Source organism: Loxodonta africana, chromosome 1, assembly GCF_030014295.1.
Source record: "Loxodonta africana isolate mLoxAfr1 chromosome 1, mLoxAfr1.hap2, whole genome shotgun sequence".
NCBI lineage: Eukaryota > Metazoa > Chordata > Mammalia > Proboscidea > Elephantidae > Loxodonta > Loxodonta africana.
In genome coordinates this window covers 997,533-1,019,405 of record NC_087342.1, presented here as the reverse complement: position 1 = coordinate 1,019,405, position 21,873 = coordinate 997,533, and the positions used below count along the sequence as shown (strand labels likewise).

Here is a 21,873-nt window from a genome sequence, read left to right as displayed (position 1 = left end):
AGGGGGAGAGCAAGTGGGAGTAGGGAGTGAGATGTATGTAAATTTATATGTGACAGACTGATTGGATTTGTAAACGTTCACTTGAAGCTTAATAAAAGTTAATAAAAAAAACACACACACACACAAAAAGAATGAATTTGGAGCTGAGAGGCAACATATTGATAATTGGCACAGTGGCAAAGAATGTTTCAAGCTGAAGGACCACCACATGAATAATTCTCTGATAAGAAAATGCTGAGTGTGTTCAAGGAGCTGAAAGAAGGCCAGTGTGTCTGCAGCCTAGTGGGTTTCATTTAGAGTGGAAGGAGATGAGACTGACGAGGTGAGGGAGCCAAGAAAACAATTCAACTGATCAGAAGTAATAAAGGGGATTTGTTTGTCATAACCAAAAAATCTAGAGGTAAGATGAGCTTCAGGCAAGGTTTTATGCAGTTGCTCTGATGTGATCTGAAGGAACTAGTTTATTTCCTCCCTCGCTCTGCATTTTGCAGGTATCTCTTGCGTGTATTCATGACAAGTGTGGTTCCTTTTGTTGTTGCATATGATAGCTGCTAGGGGCTTCTTAGAGCCTCTGTGGTTTCTTGTTCATCATATCTAGGAGAAGGACAAAAAAAAAGTACCTGGTATTTTTTTTGTACAATCTAAGAAGAAAGGTCTAGCATTTTTCTTCCGAAAATTAGCCAATGAAAATCTTACCCATTACAACAGAATATTGTCCGATACAGTGCTGGAAGATGACCCCCTAGGCTGGAAGGCACTACACAATAGCCTCAAACACACCAGTGATCATGAAGATGGCACAGGACCAGGCAACATTTTGTTCTGTTATACGTAAGATTGCCATGCGTCAGAGCTGACTTGACAGCAACTAACAACTCTCTTGGAAGAGCTGAATGCTGCTTTTCCTTAAAAATCCAATAAATACCTCCTCCAGTCTCATTTGCTCAAACTGGGTCACAATTCCTTGAACTAGAGAAATTCTATGTGTTGATTAGCTAAAGTCAATCAGGGCTCACCAATTAAGGTTACTTCAGGTATGGGCAAGGAGCCCTGGTGCCTCAGTAATTAAACATTCAGCTGCTTACTGAAAGGTCGGGGGTTCAAACCCAGCAGCTGCTCTGTGAGAGAACGATGTGATGTGGCAGTCTGCTTCCTTAAAGATTTATAGACATGGAAACCCTATCGGGCAGTTCTACTCTGTCCTGTAGGGTTGCTATGAGTCACAATGGACTCAACAACAATGGGTGGATGGATCAGTTATGTGTGGGACCAGCTTCCTCAAAACACATGGAAGTTGGGATTATGTTTCAGGGAAGAAAAAGGAATGGAGTCTGGGTAGTCAAATGTAGCAAAAATCTACTCTTTCTTGTGAGAACTCTAACAACAATGTAAAACTCATGAGAAGTTTTCCAAAAACCGCTAGCCCCTGTGTGGATAATTAATTGAAGAGGCAGACAAGAGAGGATGGAAGGAGACAAATTAGGAGGTTGTTGAAGCCATCCAAATAAGAGAGAACATTATAGCAGAAATGTAGAGATAGAGGTGGATTCAGGAACCATTTAAAAGTTAGAACCCATAAGACTTGGTGGCAATTTGAATAGGGGGGTGAAACATGAAAGAGGTGTCAATTATAACACCCAGGTTCAAATGCCCCGGAAGGGACGATAATTCCTCCACCAAAGGTTCTGATGGAGATGAAGGGCTTGGGGTGGGGTGGGGGGGTCATCAATTCAACCTTAGATATGTTGTGTAAGTGAGCACAACATTGGAGGAGGACCACAATGCCAGCAGGTAGAGATCTGTTTCAGAATTTCCAAGTTCCAAAGTTATATTTAAAAAACCTGATCAGAGTTCATAACAAAAAAATTCAGAACAAAAAACCCCCACATATCTAAATATATAATACATTTAAATGAAAAAATATATATATAATATAAAACACCAAATAAAACATAAACCAATAACTATAGAAAGGTGAAACACATGTCATCATTCCAACATAAGTGATTACCTGTGCTGCTTTCAGCCACATCAGCCCTTTTAACCCCAGAGCATCTTCCGAGCTTTGCCCTTGATGGGACTGGTTGCTCTGGGCATCAGTGCCCATGTTCTTCTGTGTTTAGTTGCTCGAGCCGACCTGGACCTCTCCTTGGCTCTGGCCCTGCATTGCAGAAGTTTTCACCTGTCATCTGTCCAGCCTATGAGGGGCTGTCCTGCCCATGGTCTAAAACCTGCCCCTCCTTAGGAGAGAGATTCTCCTACTTCAGGTGGCTTCTTCTGCCAGATCCTTGCTCAGTCTTTTTTCTTGGGTGGGGATATGATGGTGAGAGAAAAAGGAAGATGGGAAAGGAACTCAGGCTTGCTGGGACTGTGTAGTCAAGGGGTCTTTCCCAGTTTGTACGGAGGGATGGAGCAAGAGGAATGGCGTAGAGGGTTTGGCTGAAGAGAATCCACCCTTGCCTTTTTCCAGCCCTCTGTCAGTCTTCATTATTTCTCCTATTCATGAAATTTGAGGGTCACTTTCTGAATTGAACCTTCTTTTTCCTGTCCCCCCTGCAACTTACATTCGATGTCAGTAAGCATTTCTCTTCCTTTTTTTGGTAAATGAACAAAATATGCCTTGGGAAATTTCTTAAGTAAGAACTCTGAGTCAATATGAAAGCTAAATTTTAACAGGAAGAAGTTACCCTTTACTAACATCAACAGTGTCACTATTCATTTGGTTTTCCATGAACCTTTTGTAATATTTCTCCTCCAGAAAAGGAGCTCAATAAATTGAATGAAGGCAATGCACAATCATTATGAGGACACAGCGATCACACAAGCCTTCTCAGACTAAAATAGGGTTTTTCTCTAAGAGCCAAAGGAAGATTTAAAGAATACTGTCTTTGAGCGTTTTTTTTTTTTTCTATCATCAACTGTCTTTTGTTCCTTTAGCCCAACAGTTCTCAACAACTTACCCCACAAAAACAGTTCTCAACAAGCTCCCCCACAAAAAAACACCCCAGGGGAAGTTTGTGGACATGAACCACACGGTCCCGTAATATAGAGTTAGGCATATCCTTTAAAACCTGTTGCCATCGAGTTGATTCTGACTCCATGGTGACCCATGTGTGTCTGAGACAGAGTACAGCTGTGTGCCATGAGTTTGTCAGTGGCTGACTTTTTAGAAGTAGATCATCAGGTCTTTCTCCCCAGATGCCTCAGGGTAGACTCCAACCTCCAACTTTTAGGTTAGCGCCCAAGCACGTTAACTATTTGCACCACCCGCAGACTCCTGGCACACACTTTTTCTTCCACTTCATAAAAAAAGTATATTAAAATGCAAGCTTGTTTTTCTCCCTTCATGTGCCCTCTCAATCTTGTGCTAAGATTTGACAGATTGCCAGTTTCAGGGAGATTGTTCAGAGTATTCACATCCAGTCTTTGCCTGGCTTTATTCTTCTTCTCATCACAAAGAATCTATCACATATGACCCAGCAGTTTCTACCTCCTCAGCCCTCCGTTCTCGTGGGTCAGTCAGTCAGAGCTTCCAGCTGCTTCTCTTCTGTGTATTGCGGGCTGCCTCTTGCCTCCTTAAGGAAAAAGGAAATTTGTCTGAGAAAAAAGGTAATTTAATTCCATTTATTCCTTCAAGGGATCATAACTATTGCACGTGTTCTGTTTTCCTGTTATTTTTCCTAATAATACCAGCAACAGGTAGTTCAGTATAGTATTGTTAATTTCAGAGTTAAGCAGTTTTATTTGAATTAAGAGAGACTGGCTAATTTAATCAAGTAGAGAAGCTCTGTCACGAAATGGATTAGAACGTATTTCTAACACTTTGTACTTTTTTTTTTTTTTTTTTTAACAAAGAACTAATTGTTCTTTAAAGGAATTCAGGCCTTGAGTGGGGTAGCAATTTGAAAGAGCAGAACTATTTCTAGTTTGGTACCTGCCAGGGAAAAGGGATGATTTAGTCAAAATTTGTTACAAGCACACTCAAAATGGGAAGTTCTATATTTTTTCATTATTCATTCATTCGGTTATCCGCTCATTTGCTCATCCAATAAACATTTATTGAAAACAACCATGTGCAGTTACTGAGCTTCAAGCAGTTCCAGGTGGGGAGAAAGTCCCAGGGAGAAGTGGCAAGCCTATATGGTTTGCTGAAATACTTGTGATGTCCCACTGGGAAATATAGGACAATTTCTGGAATCTGATTTTCCTCCAAGAAATTTGTGCTTGCTGCTTCTCTCAAAACTGGCTGTCGTGTGTGTGAAACCTGTTCAACCAGACCTGTTGCCTACTATAGAACAGGGTAAAAATGCCCCATAGGGTTTCCAAGGAGCAGCTGATGGATTCAAACTGCCGACGTTTTGTTCTGCAGCTGAGTTCTTAACCACTGCATCACCAGGGCTCCCTTGTGTGTGATGGTCTTGTTAGGTGCCGTTGAGTCGCTTCTGACTCATAGGGACCCTATGCACAATAGAATGAAGCACTGCCTGGTCCTGTGCCATCCTCACAATTGTTGCTATGCTTAAGCCCATTGTTGCAGCCACTGTGTCAATCCATCTCATTGAGACTTCCTCTTTTCCACTGACCCTCTACTTTACAAAGCATAATGTCCTTCTCCAGGGACTGGTCCCTCCTGATAACATGTCCAAAATACATGAGACAAAGTATCACTATCCTTGCTTCTAAGGAACATTCTGGTTCTGCTTCTTCCAAGACAGATTTGTTCATTCTTTTGGCAGCTCATGGTATATTCAATATTCTTCGCCCACACCACAATTCAAAGGAGTTAATTCTTTTTTGGTCCTCCTTATTCATTGTCCAGCTTTCCCATGCATATTACATGATTGAAAATACCATGGCTTGGGTCAGGTGCACCTTAGCCCTCAAGGTGACATCTTTGCTTTTGAACAGCCTAAGCAGTCTTTTGCAGCAGATTTGCCCAATGTAATGCGTCTTTTGATTTCTTGACTGCTGCTTCCATGGGCACTGATTGTGGATCCAAGTAAAATGAAATCCTTGACAACTTCAACCTTCTCTCCATTTATCGTGATGTTGCTTATGGGTCCAGTTGTGAGGATTTTTATTTTCTTTATGTTACTCCTCACCATAAAGAAAACAAAAATCCTCACAACTGGACCCATAAGCAACATACTGAAGGCTGTGGTCTTTGATCTTCATTAGTAAGTGCTTCAAGTCCTCTTCACTTTCAGCAAGAAAGATTGTGTCATCTTCGTAACACAGGTTGTTAATGAGCCTTCCTCCAGTCCTGATGCCCTGTTCTTATTCATATAATCCAGCTTCTCGGATTATTTGCTCAGCATACAGATTGAATACCCCCCCGCCCCGCCAAAAAATCAAACCTATTGCCGTTGAGTCAATTCCAACTCATAGCGACAGACTGAATACGTATGCTGAAAGGATACAACCCTAATATATTCCTTTCCTGTCTTTAACACATGCAGTATCCACTTGTTCTGTTCAAACGACTGCCTCTTGATCCATGTAGTTTCCTCATGAACACAATTAAGTGCTCTGGAACTCCCATTCTTTGCAAGGTCGTCCATAATTGCGTGTGACAGTGGGTTAGAAATAACTCTCTGAGCCATTTTTAAAAATTACTTTATAGATTATTTATTCTTCATGTCGCTGAAGATTCATATCAGGATATGTAATCTCTCTTCTTCTTCTTCACTACAGGCATCATATTTAATTTGAAAATATTCATCCTTTGAGATTCATTATTCCTGCCTTATAATTTGACTGAACCTGGTATCACTGCCTGGCCATATCAAGGGCCTTAGTAAAGAAAGTTGTGGTTTCCTGGGTGGTGCTCGACTACTAGTCAAAAGGTTGGTGGTTCAAAGCTACCCAGAGGTGCCTCAAAAGACAAGTGTAACCATCTAATTCTGAAAGATGACAGTCTTGAAAACCCTATGGAGTGGTTCTAGTCTGTAAACATGGGGTTGCCATGAGTCCGAATCGGCTGGACAGCAACTCACAACAACAACAATGAAGAAGTTTACTATTAAACCATTAGGAGCAGAGTCTCTAAGTGAATGCATGTTTTGTGTCTCTGCCAAAACATAGCAGGCCCCAGTTTTGTAAGAGATGCCAAAACATGCTTGTCACTATCCTAATTGATGAATTGGTAACATTAATTTTCCTACTTTGGCTTCCTTTCATGCTAATTTTTGTACCTTTCCTAGTGTTTATTTTTCTTGGTAGGTCTTTGCAATTTTCTTACCAAGTCACATGGCTAATAAAATCAAGTTTAATTTCTAATTGCTCAAACAGTAACACTAACCAGTAGGATTATAGAAAAGAAGTTAGTTGCCCAGCTTGTACACAGTACTCAATATTGCCATTGAATGCTGATGTGTAGAATGGCATAAGAGTAACTACTACTTAGCGTATGTTTCTATTTTTTCTTTGTACAATTATAATCATATTTTGATTATAGAGTTGAAGGAGACCCAAGTTCAACCTTCTCCCCAATGTAAGGATTCTTTCTATGTGAGATAAAATAATTTTTGATTTAGAAGCAGGGGAGGAAGTTGAATACATTGGGCTTTTAAAAATTAAATGTGATCTGTCTTGCAAATCTGAGTTGGTGGTTTGAGATTCACCTCACTGCATTTTTAATTATGCTTAGTAGAATAACCAGTTGAACTTACTTCAAATAAGGGAACAAGTAAGGTAATGTCATCTTACTGTTTAAATCAAAACCGGCTTAAGCCTTCATATGGAGTTACCCCTCATAATCCTAAACATCTGTCTTCCCTTTTAGTCACCTTCTTCAGGGTAACACCAAATGTTCAGAGGATTTACATATATTAGTCATGTTCATGGAACTGAGACTTAGGCTCATCATCTTGAGGCTGGGTGATGTCAGTATTGACTCCACAAACTCTTCATCCTGGCCTAAGGGAATGGTAATTTCCAAAGAAATTCTCTTCTGAAATTTCTTTTCAAGAAAGCATTCCCTGATGCTGCCCCAGCTGATGCAATGACCCTGGCCCCTGCAGGCTGCTCCTGATTTCCTCCTGGCAATGATGCTTATCTGGGATTTGTTTAGACAAAATCTTTCCAATTCTAAAGAATACAGTCTGTTCCCATGACTGCTGCCCCTCAAACACCTTGTTTCCATTCATGTCCAAGGGGTCATCCCTGACACCAACGCCTTCCTGAGGGACAGGTGGGAAGCCTTAGGTTACAGCCCCCACAGAGCCAGACAGGTACCTTCCTTGTTTGTTACCAACCTATTTGTCCTGTAGTGATTTCTCAAGATGTATGGCTGTATGCAGTGATTTCTCAAGATATATAGGGTTGCTATGAGTGGAATCTACGCCACAGCAATGGGTTTTGGGTGGAAGGAAGTGGAACTCTCTCATCCTGTCCTGGAAGAGTTACACACAGTGATGATTTTTACATGACCAAGTAGTTCTGGGATTTCTACGTTACAACTCTTACTTCCCTATACTTCCCCTCATAACCATTACAATTGTGTGTCACTTAGTGTCCACCACATGTTCTGTGAAATAGGATGTTGTGATTTGAATGTTGTGCAAACACCGTATTCTATGCATAAAAACCATTAAAGAAACACTTCCAGATACACTAAAACATCTTTAACGTAATAACACAGTAATATTAATAATGTTTTGATGTGCCTTGCAAAGTAGTAGCTCCCATTTGTTATTACGAACCATTGTATGTACCTAGAATTTTTAATATAATAGGTTTTGAGGGGGTTGGAACCACAGAAGGACATGTGGTCAGGTGTTGCCCCCATGGATATTATGCAGCACATGACCGTTATTTCCAAAGCACACTTCACAGTGCTATGGTGGATAAGTCAATAGAGGTTTCCATCCTCTGCAATACATTGTACCTTGACGACCTGACCTTTGCCCTGACTTTGAGATTCTGTACTGCCTCGTCCCTTCCACGGTGAGGTTCTTCTGTGGAAGGGGTATCCTTGGTGTTTCTGACTCTGGTGGATTTAAGTCATCCCCCTGTCTCCATCCATCAGAGGTGTCTTAGAAATTTATACTACCAAAGGGATGGGCTTCAAATCCATTCCATTTTAGGAGATCTTAGACACTCTTCCCATGCAGATTTGCTCATTCCCTCCTACCATCACTGAATTTACATACACCAAGAAATATGAGGAAACTCAAGCCAAAATATCTCAGTCGCTTTTATACCTTATCCTTAGGGCAATTAATGCTTGCCCACTAACCTCATAAACAGACATCATATTTAAAATATTTTAGTTCACATTTTTATTTGCTGGCAGATTTCTTAGAACAAAGGAGTTTTGCTCACAGGAAACTTTCCTCCTTCAGCACACTCAGAAGCCACTGACATTTTTAAAAATAAACAAATTCTCATGCTAACTGGATGTATGCTAAATTCTGCCTTCCCAGGCATCCTCCCACTACCTTGTATTTAAAATATTTAAATATACATTGTTATTTGCTGGATAAATACACATGATTTAAGCCTCTCAGTTTACAAAACCATTGATGGAAGCTTAAGTATACCATAGACTCATAAACAAGACAACATAACCATAAACAAACAAGCTGGTAATAAATTACTCAAATTGTAGATCCACGAGTTCAGGGAAGCCAAGGCAGTGAATGCTGGCTAAGGGAAAAAGAAGCCTATAAGGTCACAGTGACAGCCACAGACACATGGTTTTCCCACACAACCCAGCATCTCTCTTCATAACAGCAACGTGTTCTCCATTCAGTCTTGCATCACCCAAAACTTCACCGCATGTATTATGAGTTCCTGAGGGTACTGATGACACACAATTAGCAGAGCACAATCTGAATACAGAGCCCAGCCTTGTCTGGCATAGAAGAAGCTCTCTTCCCGGCTCCAGGCTATTCCCATGCCAGTATCCATGCTTGGATTCGTTGATTAAAACCCTTCTCAGGTTTTAATGAGCTCGGGAGACCAGGAAGTAATGTCAAGGAGTAGAGGGGAGGAAAGAAAACTAACATTCTTTCTCTGCTATACTTTCTCATTTAGGCCTGAAAACAACTTAAAGAATTATTCACATTATTCATACCTCAGGTGAGGGCATGAAAAGTCAAAGTATGTACTTACCATCATGTGGTTAGTACGTTGCACATGGTGAATTTGACATGAGGTCTAAATGCCTCCAAAACCCATCATGCTAGTAACCTACTCATTTTCCTTTTGAAACCCAGAGTTTCTAGGCTAACACCCCAATCCTCTTTCTAATCTGTATCACTTAAATTATAAATGCTTAGCATGAGCAACACAAGTGCTGAAGCTTTACAAAGTCACAATGCAACTTCAAGTTAATAAGGTGCTTTAGCATTAGAAAATTCTTTTACATACATTACATCTTGTATTTCTCTTAGCAACCCTACGAGACTGAGGATGCCTATATCTATTCTAAAAATGAGGACACCAAAATTTAGGGAGGTGACTGGCTTGTGCTGTTACCTGCAATTTTCGTGAGTTAGAGCCACCCTGCTGCAAACCACCAATCCTTGAGACAGGGGTGAAGTGAATGGCAAGAGATTTATTAAGATATACCAGCATATGGACACAGGGGACTGAACTCCTCCTAAAGCTGTCTTGAGAAACTGCAGGCCAGCTCAGGTTTTAAAGGAAAAACGGGCCCTAGATTTTAGGAACTTGTGGAATGTGCGTTCTCCTTCTGTTTGCTTTAGGTGGTCTATTTCAAACATGTTGGTCTTTTCCTGCCATTATCTCATCAGCCCAGGGGGTGGCTGGCGCCATCCTTCATCCTGTTTGATAGGGTTAGATTGGTATCACTTGTTTTCCGGGGTTTTTTTTTAGGAGAAACATTGGTTAACATTTAACTTTTAGGGGAGTTGACAGCAAAATCATACTTGGAGACAGAGACAGGCTAGAGAAAGAAAAAATAGCGCAGGTTCTGTTCAAGATATGGCTGACCAGCCTGTTCCAGTGAGATGGCATAGTAATGGCGGTGCCAGAAAGTGGAGCTAGGGTTCCTGGCTCCCAGTCCAGGGCAGCCACATCACTCTGCTACCTTCTGAATGTTTTGTTGGGGAATCATTTTGTTTTCCCAGGGCGCACCATGAGGGGAAGGAAAACAAAGAGTATGTGTGCTGTCTTATGATCTTTTGTACCAGTTTCCTTCCACTAAGGGCTCCAAAAGATCCCCCTCCCCCATTTCCTCCCCATTTTCCTATCAAAGCCTGAAGTGGTTTACACCCACTGTGCCAGGTATTCAAGCTTCTCTGCCCAGGACAGACGCTGCTGCTTTACCCTCACTTTCTCATGGCCTCCTTCAATGAAAAGTTTAAGCACCATCAACCAGTTCAGAGTGCAGGTGCAGGAACTTTGCTGGTAGCTGGACAGCTTCCAACTCTAGCTGTTGCAATAACCAAGCCTCCTGGCTGCCATCATGGCAATGTGGGAAAGGCTCTCTCTCAATTTGCCCACTCGCATCAGCACTTTGGCCCTGCTTGGATAACCTTTTCTCCCAGTCTTCTTGCAACATTGTCTTTGTCCAAACTCCTTTCCTTGGCAGGTGGGGACCCAAGAGCTTTGGTCTTGGCTGGGGCTCTGGAAGCCGGGGTAGAGTTCGATAGTAACACAGAGCTTCACCAAGGAATGGATTACAGGGCAAAGGGAAGACTGAAGGCAGAATCTGGGAGAAAAGTGAAGTTGGAAGTCAAGTTTTTCCAATAAGTCCAATTCAACGGGGCAGGAGAGGAAACCGGGTCCAAGGGCAAGAGGCCAGGATAAAAATGTGGAGAAATTCAAGGGCTAGCCTGGGGTGCCCGCAAAGATAGAGCATAAGGAGATTCATTGAAGCAGAGACAAGAAGTTCCGGGGGCGGGGGAGGGGGGAGGTGGGGAGTGGAACACAAATGGTTAAGCCCTCAATTACTAGCTGAAAGGTTGGTGGTTTGAACCCACCAAGAGGCGCCTCAGAAGACAGACCTGACAATCTGTTTCTGAAAGGTCACAGCCTTGAAAACCCTGTGGAGCACCGTTCTACTCTGCACACATGAGGTCACCATGAACCAGAACTGACTTGAGGGCAGCAAACAACAAGTAAAGAAAGACAAGTTGCTTTTTAAAAAGCCCATGGGCACTACCTTTATTCTATTCCTTTACTCTTTACTTCAAAATCTCAATTCTAAGTGAGATGGAAGGAATGGAGGTCTCATGAACTTCAACCTGGCAAGATACTCCTTTGAGAAATTTGGGAAAGATTACCCTGAGCTTAGTACCACTAAGGATTGTATTTAATATTCATTTTATCAGCCACAGGATCAGTCCTTCCTTACCTAGTCATTCTATTTTATACTACAAAAAAAAAAAAAAAAAAAATTTTTTTTTTTTTTTTTAGAGTTTGAGTGCAAGGAGCCCTAGCAGCACAAGGATTATGTGCCTGGCTGGTAACCAAAAGGTCAGTAGTTCAAATCCACCAGCTGCTCCGTGAGAAAAAGATGTGGCCGTCTGCTTCTGTACAGATTACAGCCTTGGAAACCCTATGTGGCAGCTCTGATCTGTCCTATAGTGTCGCTATGAGTCAGAATCAACTCAACAGCAGTAGGTAAAGTTTGAGTTCAGGTTTGACACAGACCCTACAACGCCCTGTTCTCGTTAAACCGCTTGTGTTAATTTACCTTCCCTGAAACCTATAGGCATCTGAGTTTGCCACGCCCACTCTAGAGGCTGAAAATAACTTCCCTTGGGATTTTTAATTCCAGTGTTTCAAAATTTACGTCAATCTGACTGTATTATGAAGTCCCCCACCAATCTTTAGGGTCAGGGGTAAAAAATGAAGACAGCACTAAAGAAAAGTGAGCAGACAAACCTCTGGAAACCTTCCTAAAGGAGGCAGAGGGTCTATAGGTGCCATGAAGTCCATTCTGTGGGTATAGGGGAGGATTTTCCTAACCAGTTCACTTCCCCGTTTTTTCTATTTACAATGAGATTTCATAAGAAACCTGAAAAATATAATAAAATCCTTTTGTAAATGCCCATTAGGACCCAGGACACTAAGTTGACTCTAGGAAAGATGTCATGGAGTAACTTTTCACCAACGGCTTAAGTCTTCCTTTGAGTTCAGTGCTGGGAATTGCAGGGTCTGCCCTAAAGATATGATCCTTTCTAACATTTAAAACAGCTATTAGCAAGCTAGCAGCCCTGGTGGCACTGTGGTTAAAGCGCTTGACTGCTAGCCAAAAGGTCGGCAGTTTGAACTCAACCCTGCTCTGCAGGAGAAAGATGTGAGAGTCTGCTCCCATAAAAAAAGGCAGCACTCAGTCTGGTTTTTGGTTTATTAGCAAACTCGGTCTGAATTGCACATCAAAGCTTCCCATGGTCTCCCCAGAATTTGGATACTGGCTCAACTATAGTCCATTATACTCTTGGCACGTTTTCTGAGCATAAACCCCTATAAAGTTCAGCATTGTTTACCAAGGAAATAAAAAGTATTTCAGATCTAAAATGGCCCTAATCAATGGCACATTAGTAAGAATTTTGGAGATGTAGACACGGTCAATCCTTTCAGCAGAAAAATATCTGGCCTTGTCTCCAGTGAGTTAAAATTAGGCATGTAGACATTTTTACTGGGATTATTTTGTACTTAAATGTATAAAGGCTTAAAAAAATTTTTTTTAAATAGAATTAAACATTTGTAGAACCACTGAAATAGCTGTAAAAAAAGTTTACAGCCTTCTGCAACACAGTTTGAAATCCACCAAGTGAGACTGGTTTTCATTTTACAGCCCGCAGCACTTGAGCGACTTCACTAAACCTTTGCAAACGTTATCTTCTTTGTTTCACGCTGCAAACTTATAAGGCCTTGTTGTCTTTAACTCTCTCTCTCTCTATATATATTTGTTGTTGTTGTTAGCTGCCATCGAGTTTGTTCTGACTTATAGCAACCCTATGTACAACAGAAGGAAACGCTGCCTGTCCCTGTGATATCCTCACAATTGTTGCTATGCTCGAGCCCATTGTTGCAGCCACTGTGTCAATCCATCTCACTGAGAGTCTTCCTCTTTTTCACTGACCCTCTGCTTTACCAAGCATGATGCCCTTCTCCAGGGGCTGATCCTTCCTGACAACAAGTCCAAAATATGTGTGACACAGTCTTGCCATCCTTGCTTCTAAGGAGTATTCTGGTCGTACTTCTTCCAAGACAGGTTTGTTTGTTCTTTTAGCAGTCCATGGTATATTCAATATTCTTCGCCATCTCCACAATTTGAAGGCGTCAATTCTTCTTCCATCTTCCTTATTCATTGTTCAGTTTTTGCATGTATATGAGGCGGTTGAAAATAGCATAGCTTGGGTTAGGCGCACTTTAGTCCTTAAAGTGACATCTTTGCTTTTGAACACTTTAAAGAGGTCTTTCGCAGCACATTTGCCCAATGCAATGTGTTGTTTGATTCCATTTTCCCATTAATATATTTTTTTTATTGTGCTTTAGATGAAGGTTTACAGAGCAAATCAGTTTCTCATTAAACAATTAATACACATATTGTTTTGTGACATTGGTTGTCAACACTCTCCCCTTCTCAAACTTGGGTTCCCAATTTCCATTTGTTCTTGCTCCTGGGCTGGTGGGCCCATTTAGTTGCATATACATGGTTGAGCGACACGTATTATTGTTTGTTTTATGGGCCTGTCTAATCTTTGGATGAAAGGTGAGCCTCAAGAGTGACTTCAATAATGGGTTCAATGGGTGTCTGGGTCATACTCTCAGGGTTTCTCCAGGCTCTGTCAGACCAGTAAGTCTGGTATTTTTTGTGAGTTTGAATTTTGTTCTATATTTTTCTCCAGCTCTGTCTGGGACCCTCTATTGTGATCCCCATCAGAGCAGTCAGTGGTGGTAGCTGGGCACCATCTAGTTGTGCTGGACTTAATGCTGCTTCCATGGGTATTAACTGTGGATCCACGTAAAATGAAATCCTTGACAATTTCAATCTTTTCTATGTTGCTTATTGGTGCAGTTGTGAGGATTTTTTTCTTTCTGTTGAGGCGTAGTCCATACTGAAGGCTGTGGTCTTTGATCTTCACTAGTAAGTGCTTCAAGTCCTCTCCACTTTCAGCAAACAAGGTTGTGTCATCTGCATAATGCAGGTTGTTATTGAGTCTTCCTCCAGTCCAGGTGTCCCGTTCTTCTTCATATAGTCCAGCTTCTCGGATTATATGCTCAGCATACAGATTGAATAGGCATGGTGAAAGAATACAACACTGATGAACACCTTTCCTGACTTTAAACAATACGCGTATGTACAGAAGAGTTGCCATGGAGTCGATTCTGGCTCATGACTGAAGACAACCTCATGTGTGTCAGGGTAGAACTGTGCTCCATAGGGTTTTCAATGGCTGGTTTTTCTAAAGTAGATCACCAGGCTTTTTCTCAAGGTACCTCTGGGTGAACTTGAGCCAGCAATTTTTCCCTTAACAACCGAGCTGTTCACTGTTTGCTCATTTTACGTACAAGGAAAGAGATGTACAGAGCAGATCAGTGAGTTGCTCAGGGTCACAGGGCTAGTTAAGTAGAAGAGAGAGAATCAATCAACCTGGTGCCCTACTCACCCATCTCTTGCATTCCTTTATTCTTGTGTCTTTTCTGTGGGATGGGGCAGGACCTAGGACACTCAGCATGAAAAATAAGGACTAAGTACACAGAGGCCATCTATACCTTTAAACAACATTCCTTTGGGAGACTTTCTTTCTTTTGAGCACCGAGGGGGCCAACTGGGCTGCCTGTGTGTAAGGCAGAAGGGATTTTGGCGGCCCTCAGAAGGGTCCATTCTGCCTGGTCGGTGAAGTAAGGCAGAGAATGAGGAGGCAGCCCTGAGAAAGCATTCTTGCACTTACAGATCTCCAGCCACATGTCCTACAGGTGTTGTCTGAGTGGCTGCTCCGGTAGGTACTGCTCTCGCCACCGAGGGCTAGATGTGCACAAAGCCAAGAAAGTTCACAGTGCCACTGTCTGTCAGGAAATGAGCACACTGGATTAAAACGACAGAGAGAGGGGTGAGGATGAGACAGTACAGCCCTGTCCCTGAGCCACAGAGCTGACACCAGGCTCTGGAGAAGGAAGCACAGACCACAAGCCACCTTCGTTTCCCAAGCAGCAATGTCTACCCAGGCTTCTTCACAGAAAAGATTCATTTTTACTATATTGAGTATGCATATGTCAGTTTTTAGAAGCAGGGGGCACTGGGGGGAGCCTTCTTAGCTGCCCCTCTTGAATAGTTTTCCAGTAAAGGAATATTGACGTCCACCCCCTAGGGATTCTGTCTTATCCATTAGGCTCAATAATGTTGGAAGCTTTCCATCCCCTGTGCACAGTCATTCCTCTGTTCTGCCCCCTTTGTGAACTGCCTAACTCCTGCAGATTCTTGGCAGTGACCTCAGCATCACTTCCCTCAGAAAGATTGTTTTCATTCATCCAGGCTGATGTCAGCTGGGCTTTTTCAAAGTATTCACAGAGGCTTTTGTGTACAGGGAAACCATCCTACCAGCAGCCTGCGCTGTGGCTGACATTTAATCTCCTACGGCTAGAAGTTGAAAACCTTGTTTTACTTCAGCTCTTAAACACAAAAAATCCAGTAGATTCATTTGTACATCGAAGCATTTTTAGGTTGAATTAAGCATAATGTGTACTTGTTTATTGATTGTTTGGTTAGCTTATACACTTCACAAACAAAATGTACTTAAACCTTTAAATACACTATACATAAACTTGAATGATTATGTATTTTAACTGTTTATAATTCAGCAAATAGATATATCAATCCAATAATTTCTATACTCCTAAATATTTAAACACATTTTACGGACCTGGTTAATTACATTGCTGTGAATGTTTCCAGCTATAGTCACAATTTCATATAATGAATTTCTTCAAGAACTTCAAGTCTCTACAAAAGCAAACATGTAAGCCTAATTAAAAAAAAAAAAAACTTCCTGGGCATATAACAACTGTAATAAAGCTAACAATAAAACTTACATATTTACCTCTGATTCTCTTAAACACTTCAACATCTTAAAACCTAAACTCGTAAATGTAGTAACTCAGATTATCTTAAGTCTTTAAACATGGATCGTGAACTTAAATGCGTGAATATTCTCAAGCATTTCAATTAATGCCATTTGTTTACTATGCTAGCTTATCTTAAATATCTTTAGAACAAAGCATCCACAAAGCAGCACAATGATTTTGAAACTTGCTACATTTGTATAAAAGCAAGTTTGGCAAAACAATACTCTATTCCTTTTCTTCCCATCACCTACATGTGTTTTTGTTTTGCTTTTGTGCAGTCCCAGGTTTGCAAAGTTATTTGCTTAGCAGAGTAGAACAGAGTTATCATTTCAGACCCACCACAGTAGCTGAGATTACTCTGTCAGAATTGCAGGTCAGAGATTTGAGACCGACACTATCGATTTGGGGTTATCAATCAAGGAATTAAAACCTGGAGCACGTGAACCAACACTGGGAACTTCCCCCAAAAGATTCAGTTCAGGTTTATAGGGTAAGCCTCTTTTCAAGGGTTCTGTTGTGTCAAATGAGAACCCCTGGGGTTACCACTTTGTAAATCACATGGGCCCTAGCGTGTCAACCAAAAACCCCTGGTGTTACCATTTAGTGACTCACAAAGGTCCTGGCCCTCTCTTAAATTTCACCCTTACCAAATTTTTATCATAATTATTGCAACACACAGCCACATTACAATCTTTTGGCTTCCTTACTGGAATAAATGTAATTGGGTAAGGCTTGTATGTTTTAGCAACCATCATTTTCTCATGAACTGCAAATGTCCTGGTCTTGTTATTTAAGCTGGGCAAGGCAGGAGGTGAGCAAACAGTAAAGTTCAATAAAATATGACAGAATCAATGGATTGTAGAAGCTGATACAGTTTTTTCTCAACTTTGTCACCATTGGCATTTTAGACTGGATAATTCTTTGCTCCGGAGGGCTCTCCTAGGCCTTGGAAGCTGTTTAACAGCATCCCTGGCCTCCACCTCCCAATTTTGACAACCCCAAATGTCTCCATACATTGCTAAAATATCTTCTGGTGTGTGTGTGTGTTATATTTGTGTGAATCACAGATAAGAGATAAAGGATAAAAAGAATGACAGAGTCAAGGGAGAGATGGGATTGGAGTACTCCAGGAAGTAAACAGGAAATGCAGGAGGTTGCCGTGTGGCCCTGGGAAGTGCGTATAGAGGTCATGAAGGGGGGACAGTGTCTGTCAGAACAAAGACTAGGATATGGCCACAGGAGTGAGTACCTGAAGTACGGTGAAGGCTCGATTATTGGCCCGGAAGAGCCCAGGGAATTGACATCTATTCGTGTATTGATGTAACCAATACTTGAGACAGAAGTAGTTTTGGAGGCCATGAGAGTTAGTCAGGAAATCGCATATACCAGGAACGAGGAGGTGTGGCCTGGGGAAGTAGATGGCTACAACAAGGAGGAGAGATTGGAAGAATCGTCTGATGATCTGAGATTCAAGGATGAAGATTTTCGTGAAATAGGTACGGAGAACAAACTAGAAGTCTCAACGGCGGGCAAAGAGGGCAGCCCCCACCCCGTTTCCCTATCCAGTGGGTACAAGGAAAGGGAATCTACTGCAAGGGCTGCCTCAAGGGGGCGCCAGGTTCAGTTAGCACAAAAGAGGGAAGAAATGCTTCAGGAAGAAGGTGAAAACAAAAGGGAGTTTGTGGATTATTGGCCACGATTTTCAGAGACCAGAACTGAAGGATTTCAGGAGTTGGAGATGAGATCAGAAAAGAGAATTTATACGGATAGAAGTTAATGTCGGGGAAGTGAGTGTCATGCTGGGAGTTAGTCCTGGAATTTTGGTCTGACAGACAAATAGGGATAAAGATATGTTTGGTAGTGGTGGTAAGGCTGGTGTATTTGGGTGATGTGGTAAGAGGGCTTTTTCCAGGACCATGTAAAATTTGGGGGCTCTCTCTTGATCTCTGATCCATTTTCAGGGCCATTTCTCACAGGGCCCTGAATGGCAATTCTGTGAGAAAGTGTCAGTCAGCAAAACATAGAAAAAAGAGCTTGGGACTAGACTTACAGTAGCTCTGCTCCTGTGGAAATGCTGGTGGCATAGTGGTTAAGTGCTACAGCTACTAAACGAAGGGTCAGCAGTTCAAATCCACCAGACACCCCTTGGAAACTCTGTGGGGCAGTTTTACTCTGTCCTATAGGGTCACTATGAGTCGGAATCAATTCGACAGCACTGGGTTTGGTTTGGTTTGGCTCATGTGAGGACAAGGGTTGACTTTGGGCTGTTTTATTCATCTCAGGTGCCTTGTGTTCATTCATCAGGAGTAACCCCTCATGAAGTGACTGTGTTCACGTAGTTCACCCGGCCACAGGAGGGTCTCTACAGTATCTGGAACTGTCCCAGGAGAAAGGAATAGCTGTGACTACAATCCTGAAATGACCATCTCACAAATCAGTACTTGCTCTTATTGTGTGTTATAAAACCAGTCAGTTCCAACTCCTGGCACCCCCATGTCTGTCAGAGTCAAACCATGCTCCATAGGGTTTTCAGAAGTAGATCGTTAGTCTAGGCCTTTCTCCCAAGGCACCTCTGGGTGGACTGGAATCTTCAACCTGGCAGTTGTCAGCCAAGGATTTTGTGCCCCTCAAGGGCTCCTACTAAAACCAAACTACGTGTTGTATATTCTGATAATCTCTATTTTCTTCTATATTTTCAAATAAAAACAATTTAAGTTTATTTCACGATCTAAATTTGATAAACATGACTTTAATTCATTCTACAAACATTTACTGAGTACTTCCTATGTGGCTGGTTCTGATGGCCCCTGGGATACAAAGAAGAGTAGGGCATTCCCACAGGACCCTGGGGAAAATGAACACTGAACTACTTACCAATGAAGTGCTAAGACATAAATCTGCAAAAGCGAGCAGATGTCTGGCCTGAAAAATCTTCAAGAACACTTAAGCAGTGCCTTGAAGGAGGAGTAGGATTTGTCTAAACAGAAAAAAAAAAAGTCTCATGAGGGCATATATTCTGTTCCAGATGGTTATTTTCTTAGGCTGAGCCACATTATAATTTTAGGTTATAAGAAGAGTGCTTTACCACTTTTCATTGGAATTTAATTCAGAGTGAAACAGACTAGTGCTTTCTAAGTCTCTCTTATGGGCTAGATACCAAGAAAATAACTTTTAGCATCTGAGAAACAAACAATAATTTTTTTAAATTGGGGGGGCGGTCTATGAATGTAGAAGGAGTGAAACAGTGGCGGGGAAGGAGAAGGAAGATCAGAGAGTAAAGACCTTTAGGAGAGGTGCTTTCACCTTCTTTGCAGGAAATTGGAGCTTCTTTAGCAAGGGTCCAAACCCAGTTGCTGTCGAGTCTACTCCGACTCACAGCGACTCTATAGAACGGAGCAGAGCTGCCCCATAGGGTTTCCAAGGAGTGCCTTGTGGGTTTGCACTGCTGACCGTTTGGTTGGCAGCTGTAGCTCTTAACCACTGCACCACCAGGGCTCCTAGCAAGGCTTAGCCCTGGCAATTTTCCTGGATCAGTAATAAATCAGTCTTTTTCCTTCTGTTAATTTAGGAAATACTATTCTCTCACTAGGCTGCAGAGACGCTTTGCTCTCGGTTACTAACCAAGAGTTTGGCAGTTTGGACCCACCCAGTGGCACTGTGGAATTAAGTCCTGGTGATCCGCTTCAGTCAAGACCACAGCTAAGAAAACCCTACGGAGCTCAGTTCTACTCTGTGACACATGGGGTCACCGTGAGTCAGAATTGACTCGGTAACAGGGGGTTTGGTTTATTTTGGGTTTGGTCCTCTCACTAACACAGATCCTGGTCACTAGTGTCCAGAATTTCTACCTCTCCCTTAACTCTGCTGACCTAACTGCTATTTGGTAGGTTATAGAGACAAAGGATGTGACGGGAAAAGGAGGGGGGTGACGGGGTGAAGAGAAGGAAAGCCAACCTGAAGTGCAGGAGAGGGCTTGCTCTGTGTAGACGCACCCTGTCTCTAGTGCAGAGCCAAGGGGATTGCAGTTATACTGCCTTTCTCTCCTTCCCTCCCCTCCCCATTTCCATTTTTTCATCCCTTAAAGAAAAGTGCAGTTGGAAGCCCTAGAATTTGGAGGAATTGGTACTAACAAAAGGCTAGTACCACCATGTACCATTCTGCCTGAACTAAGGCACCAAGCAAAGACTCGTTTAAAATGCACGGAGAGCTGAAAGAACATTTTATGCCCATATATGCTGTCTTTGCTGACAGACTCCTTTAAAACATTTTTTCCCATATTCCCCATCAGTGTTAGTCACAACATACATTCCAAATTTTATTTGTAATCGGAGAGCTGAAGAGCCTTCCTGGGGACACGATGAGTGTTTAAAAGGCAAAAAGTGGTGGTGGGGGCGGGGGCGGAGGTAGAGGAATATCTACTTGAATAGCTCTGGTGGTACAGTGGTTAAGAGCTCAGCTGCTAACCAGAAAGTCGGCAGTTTGAATCCATCAGCTGCTCATTGGAAATCCTATGGGGCAGTTCTACTCTGTCCTATATGGCCACTATGAGTCAGAATTGACTCTACAGGAACAGATGGTGGTGATGGGTGATACTTGAATAACGTGTGAGGTTTTTTTTTTAAGTGCTTGTCATTTCCAGACCGGCCTGGTGTCTCTGCGAGAACCAGAAAAACTGATCGGTAGAGAAGGACAGCTGTCTTCAGTGCGGAAGTGAGTAGTAGTCCTACTGGTTATGCCATAGTGTCCAGGCTTTCCTTCTCCAAATAACACCCTAGACACCGCTGGGGACCAGGCTTCTGCAGCAGCCGCTGGGGGCGGGGCGGGGGGGGGCAGTCCCAAACCATAGGTGGATGTCAGCAATTTATTCTTAGATCCAGGAATAAGTTCTAATACCTAGAATCAAAATTCTACTACTTAGAATCAGAAAATAGATTCATCCTTCAGAAAATAAAGAACATTACCAGCTTGATTGGTGCTCTACTAAAAAAACACATCTGTATGAGTCCAAAAGGTCAACATTTATTCCAAAGTAATGATGAGAAGATAAAGGGACAAGGGAATTAGAGTACTGGAAATAGAACAACCAGAACACAATTAAAGAGAATGTTGACACAATGTGAAAAATGGAACTGATGTCATTGATCCATTCGTGCAGAAATTGTCAAACGGGAGTCTAACTCGCTGTATAAACTTTCTCCAAAATCACAATAAAATATTATTTTAATTTAAAAAAATGGGGAAAATAGATTCCTTCTTAAGAATGGGGATGCAGCATACAAGGGCATAAACATTCTTTAGCACTGACTTAAAGCCCGGGGTTTGGCACTGAATTGGGTATTGGGAGTATGCCCACCACTGCTTCTTCAAAGGTGGCCCGATTGTTGTTTCAACATCTCTAATCGTCAAAAACTTCCTAGTTATGGGTTGTGGTTTCTTTACAAAGCAATTCCTTCAGGAACTTAACAATGCTTCTGTGCTATTTCCTTATAGTTGAGTTCTGTGCCCAGAAAACATCCAACCTTCTTTCCAAGATACAGTTTTCAAGTTGTTTACTTCTTTGCTTCCCCATTTTCATGCTTCCCTCTCTGTTTCAACTAAATTACAGCTATTTGGAAGGCACAGTGCTAGAAGAAGAAGGTATTTCACTCTTTCTCTCCCTCTATTTTTCCAAGTAAGGGACTCAAGACTGAAAAAAGCTAAGAAAGTTTTCAGTCACTTAATTAATAATTGCTGAAAATGAGATTCCAAAATTTGGTGCTGTTTATCTTCCATCAGACCTAGCAGAGGTAGGTAAATGGTTACTGAGCTCCATTGCTAACCAAA

General features: G+C 42.0%; 1 protein-coding gene across 6 annotated transcripts in view; it reads right to left on the bottom strand.

The window, feature by feature from the left end:
* LOC100654991 (OX-2 membrane glycoprotein-like) overlaps positions 1-21,873 on the bottom strand; it is a 140,469-nt gene that overhangs the window by 53,185 nt on the left and 65,411 nt on the right. For 4 of the 6 annotated variants that reach the window (XR_010317853.1, XR_010317837.1, XR_010318132.1 and 1 more), the window contains one exon: positions 2,012-3,575. Coding sequence is in view for 1 of the 6 variants with exons in the window: in XM_064268400.1 (XP_064124470.1) it covers positions 3,520-3,575 (56 nt within the window). In the remaining 5 variants the exon portion in view is untranslated. Of the gene's footprint in view, positions 1-1,778; positions 3,576-21,873 lie in introns of those variants that run through there. The other 2 variants (XR_010317973.1, XM_064268400.1) reach the window with 2 other exon arrangements.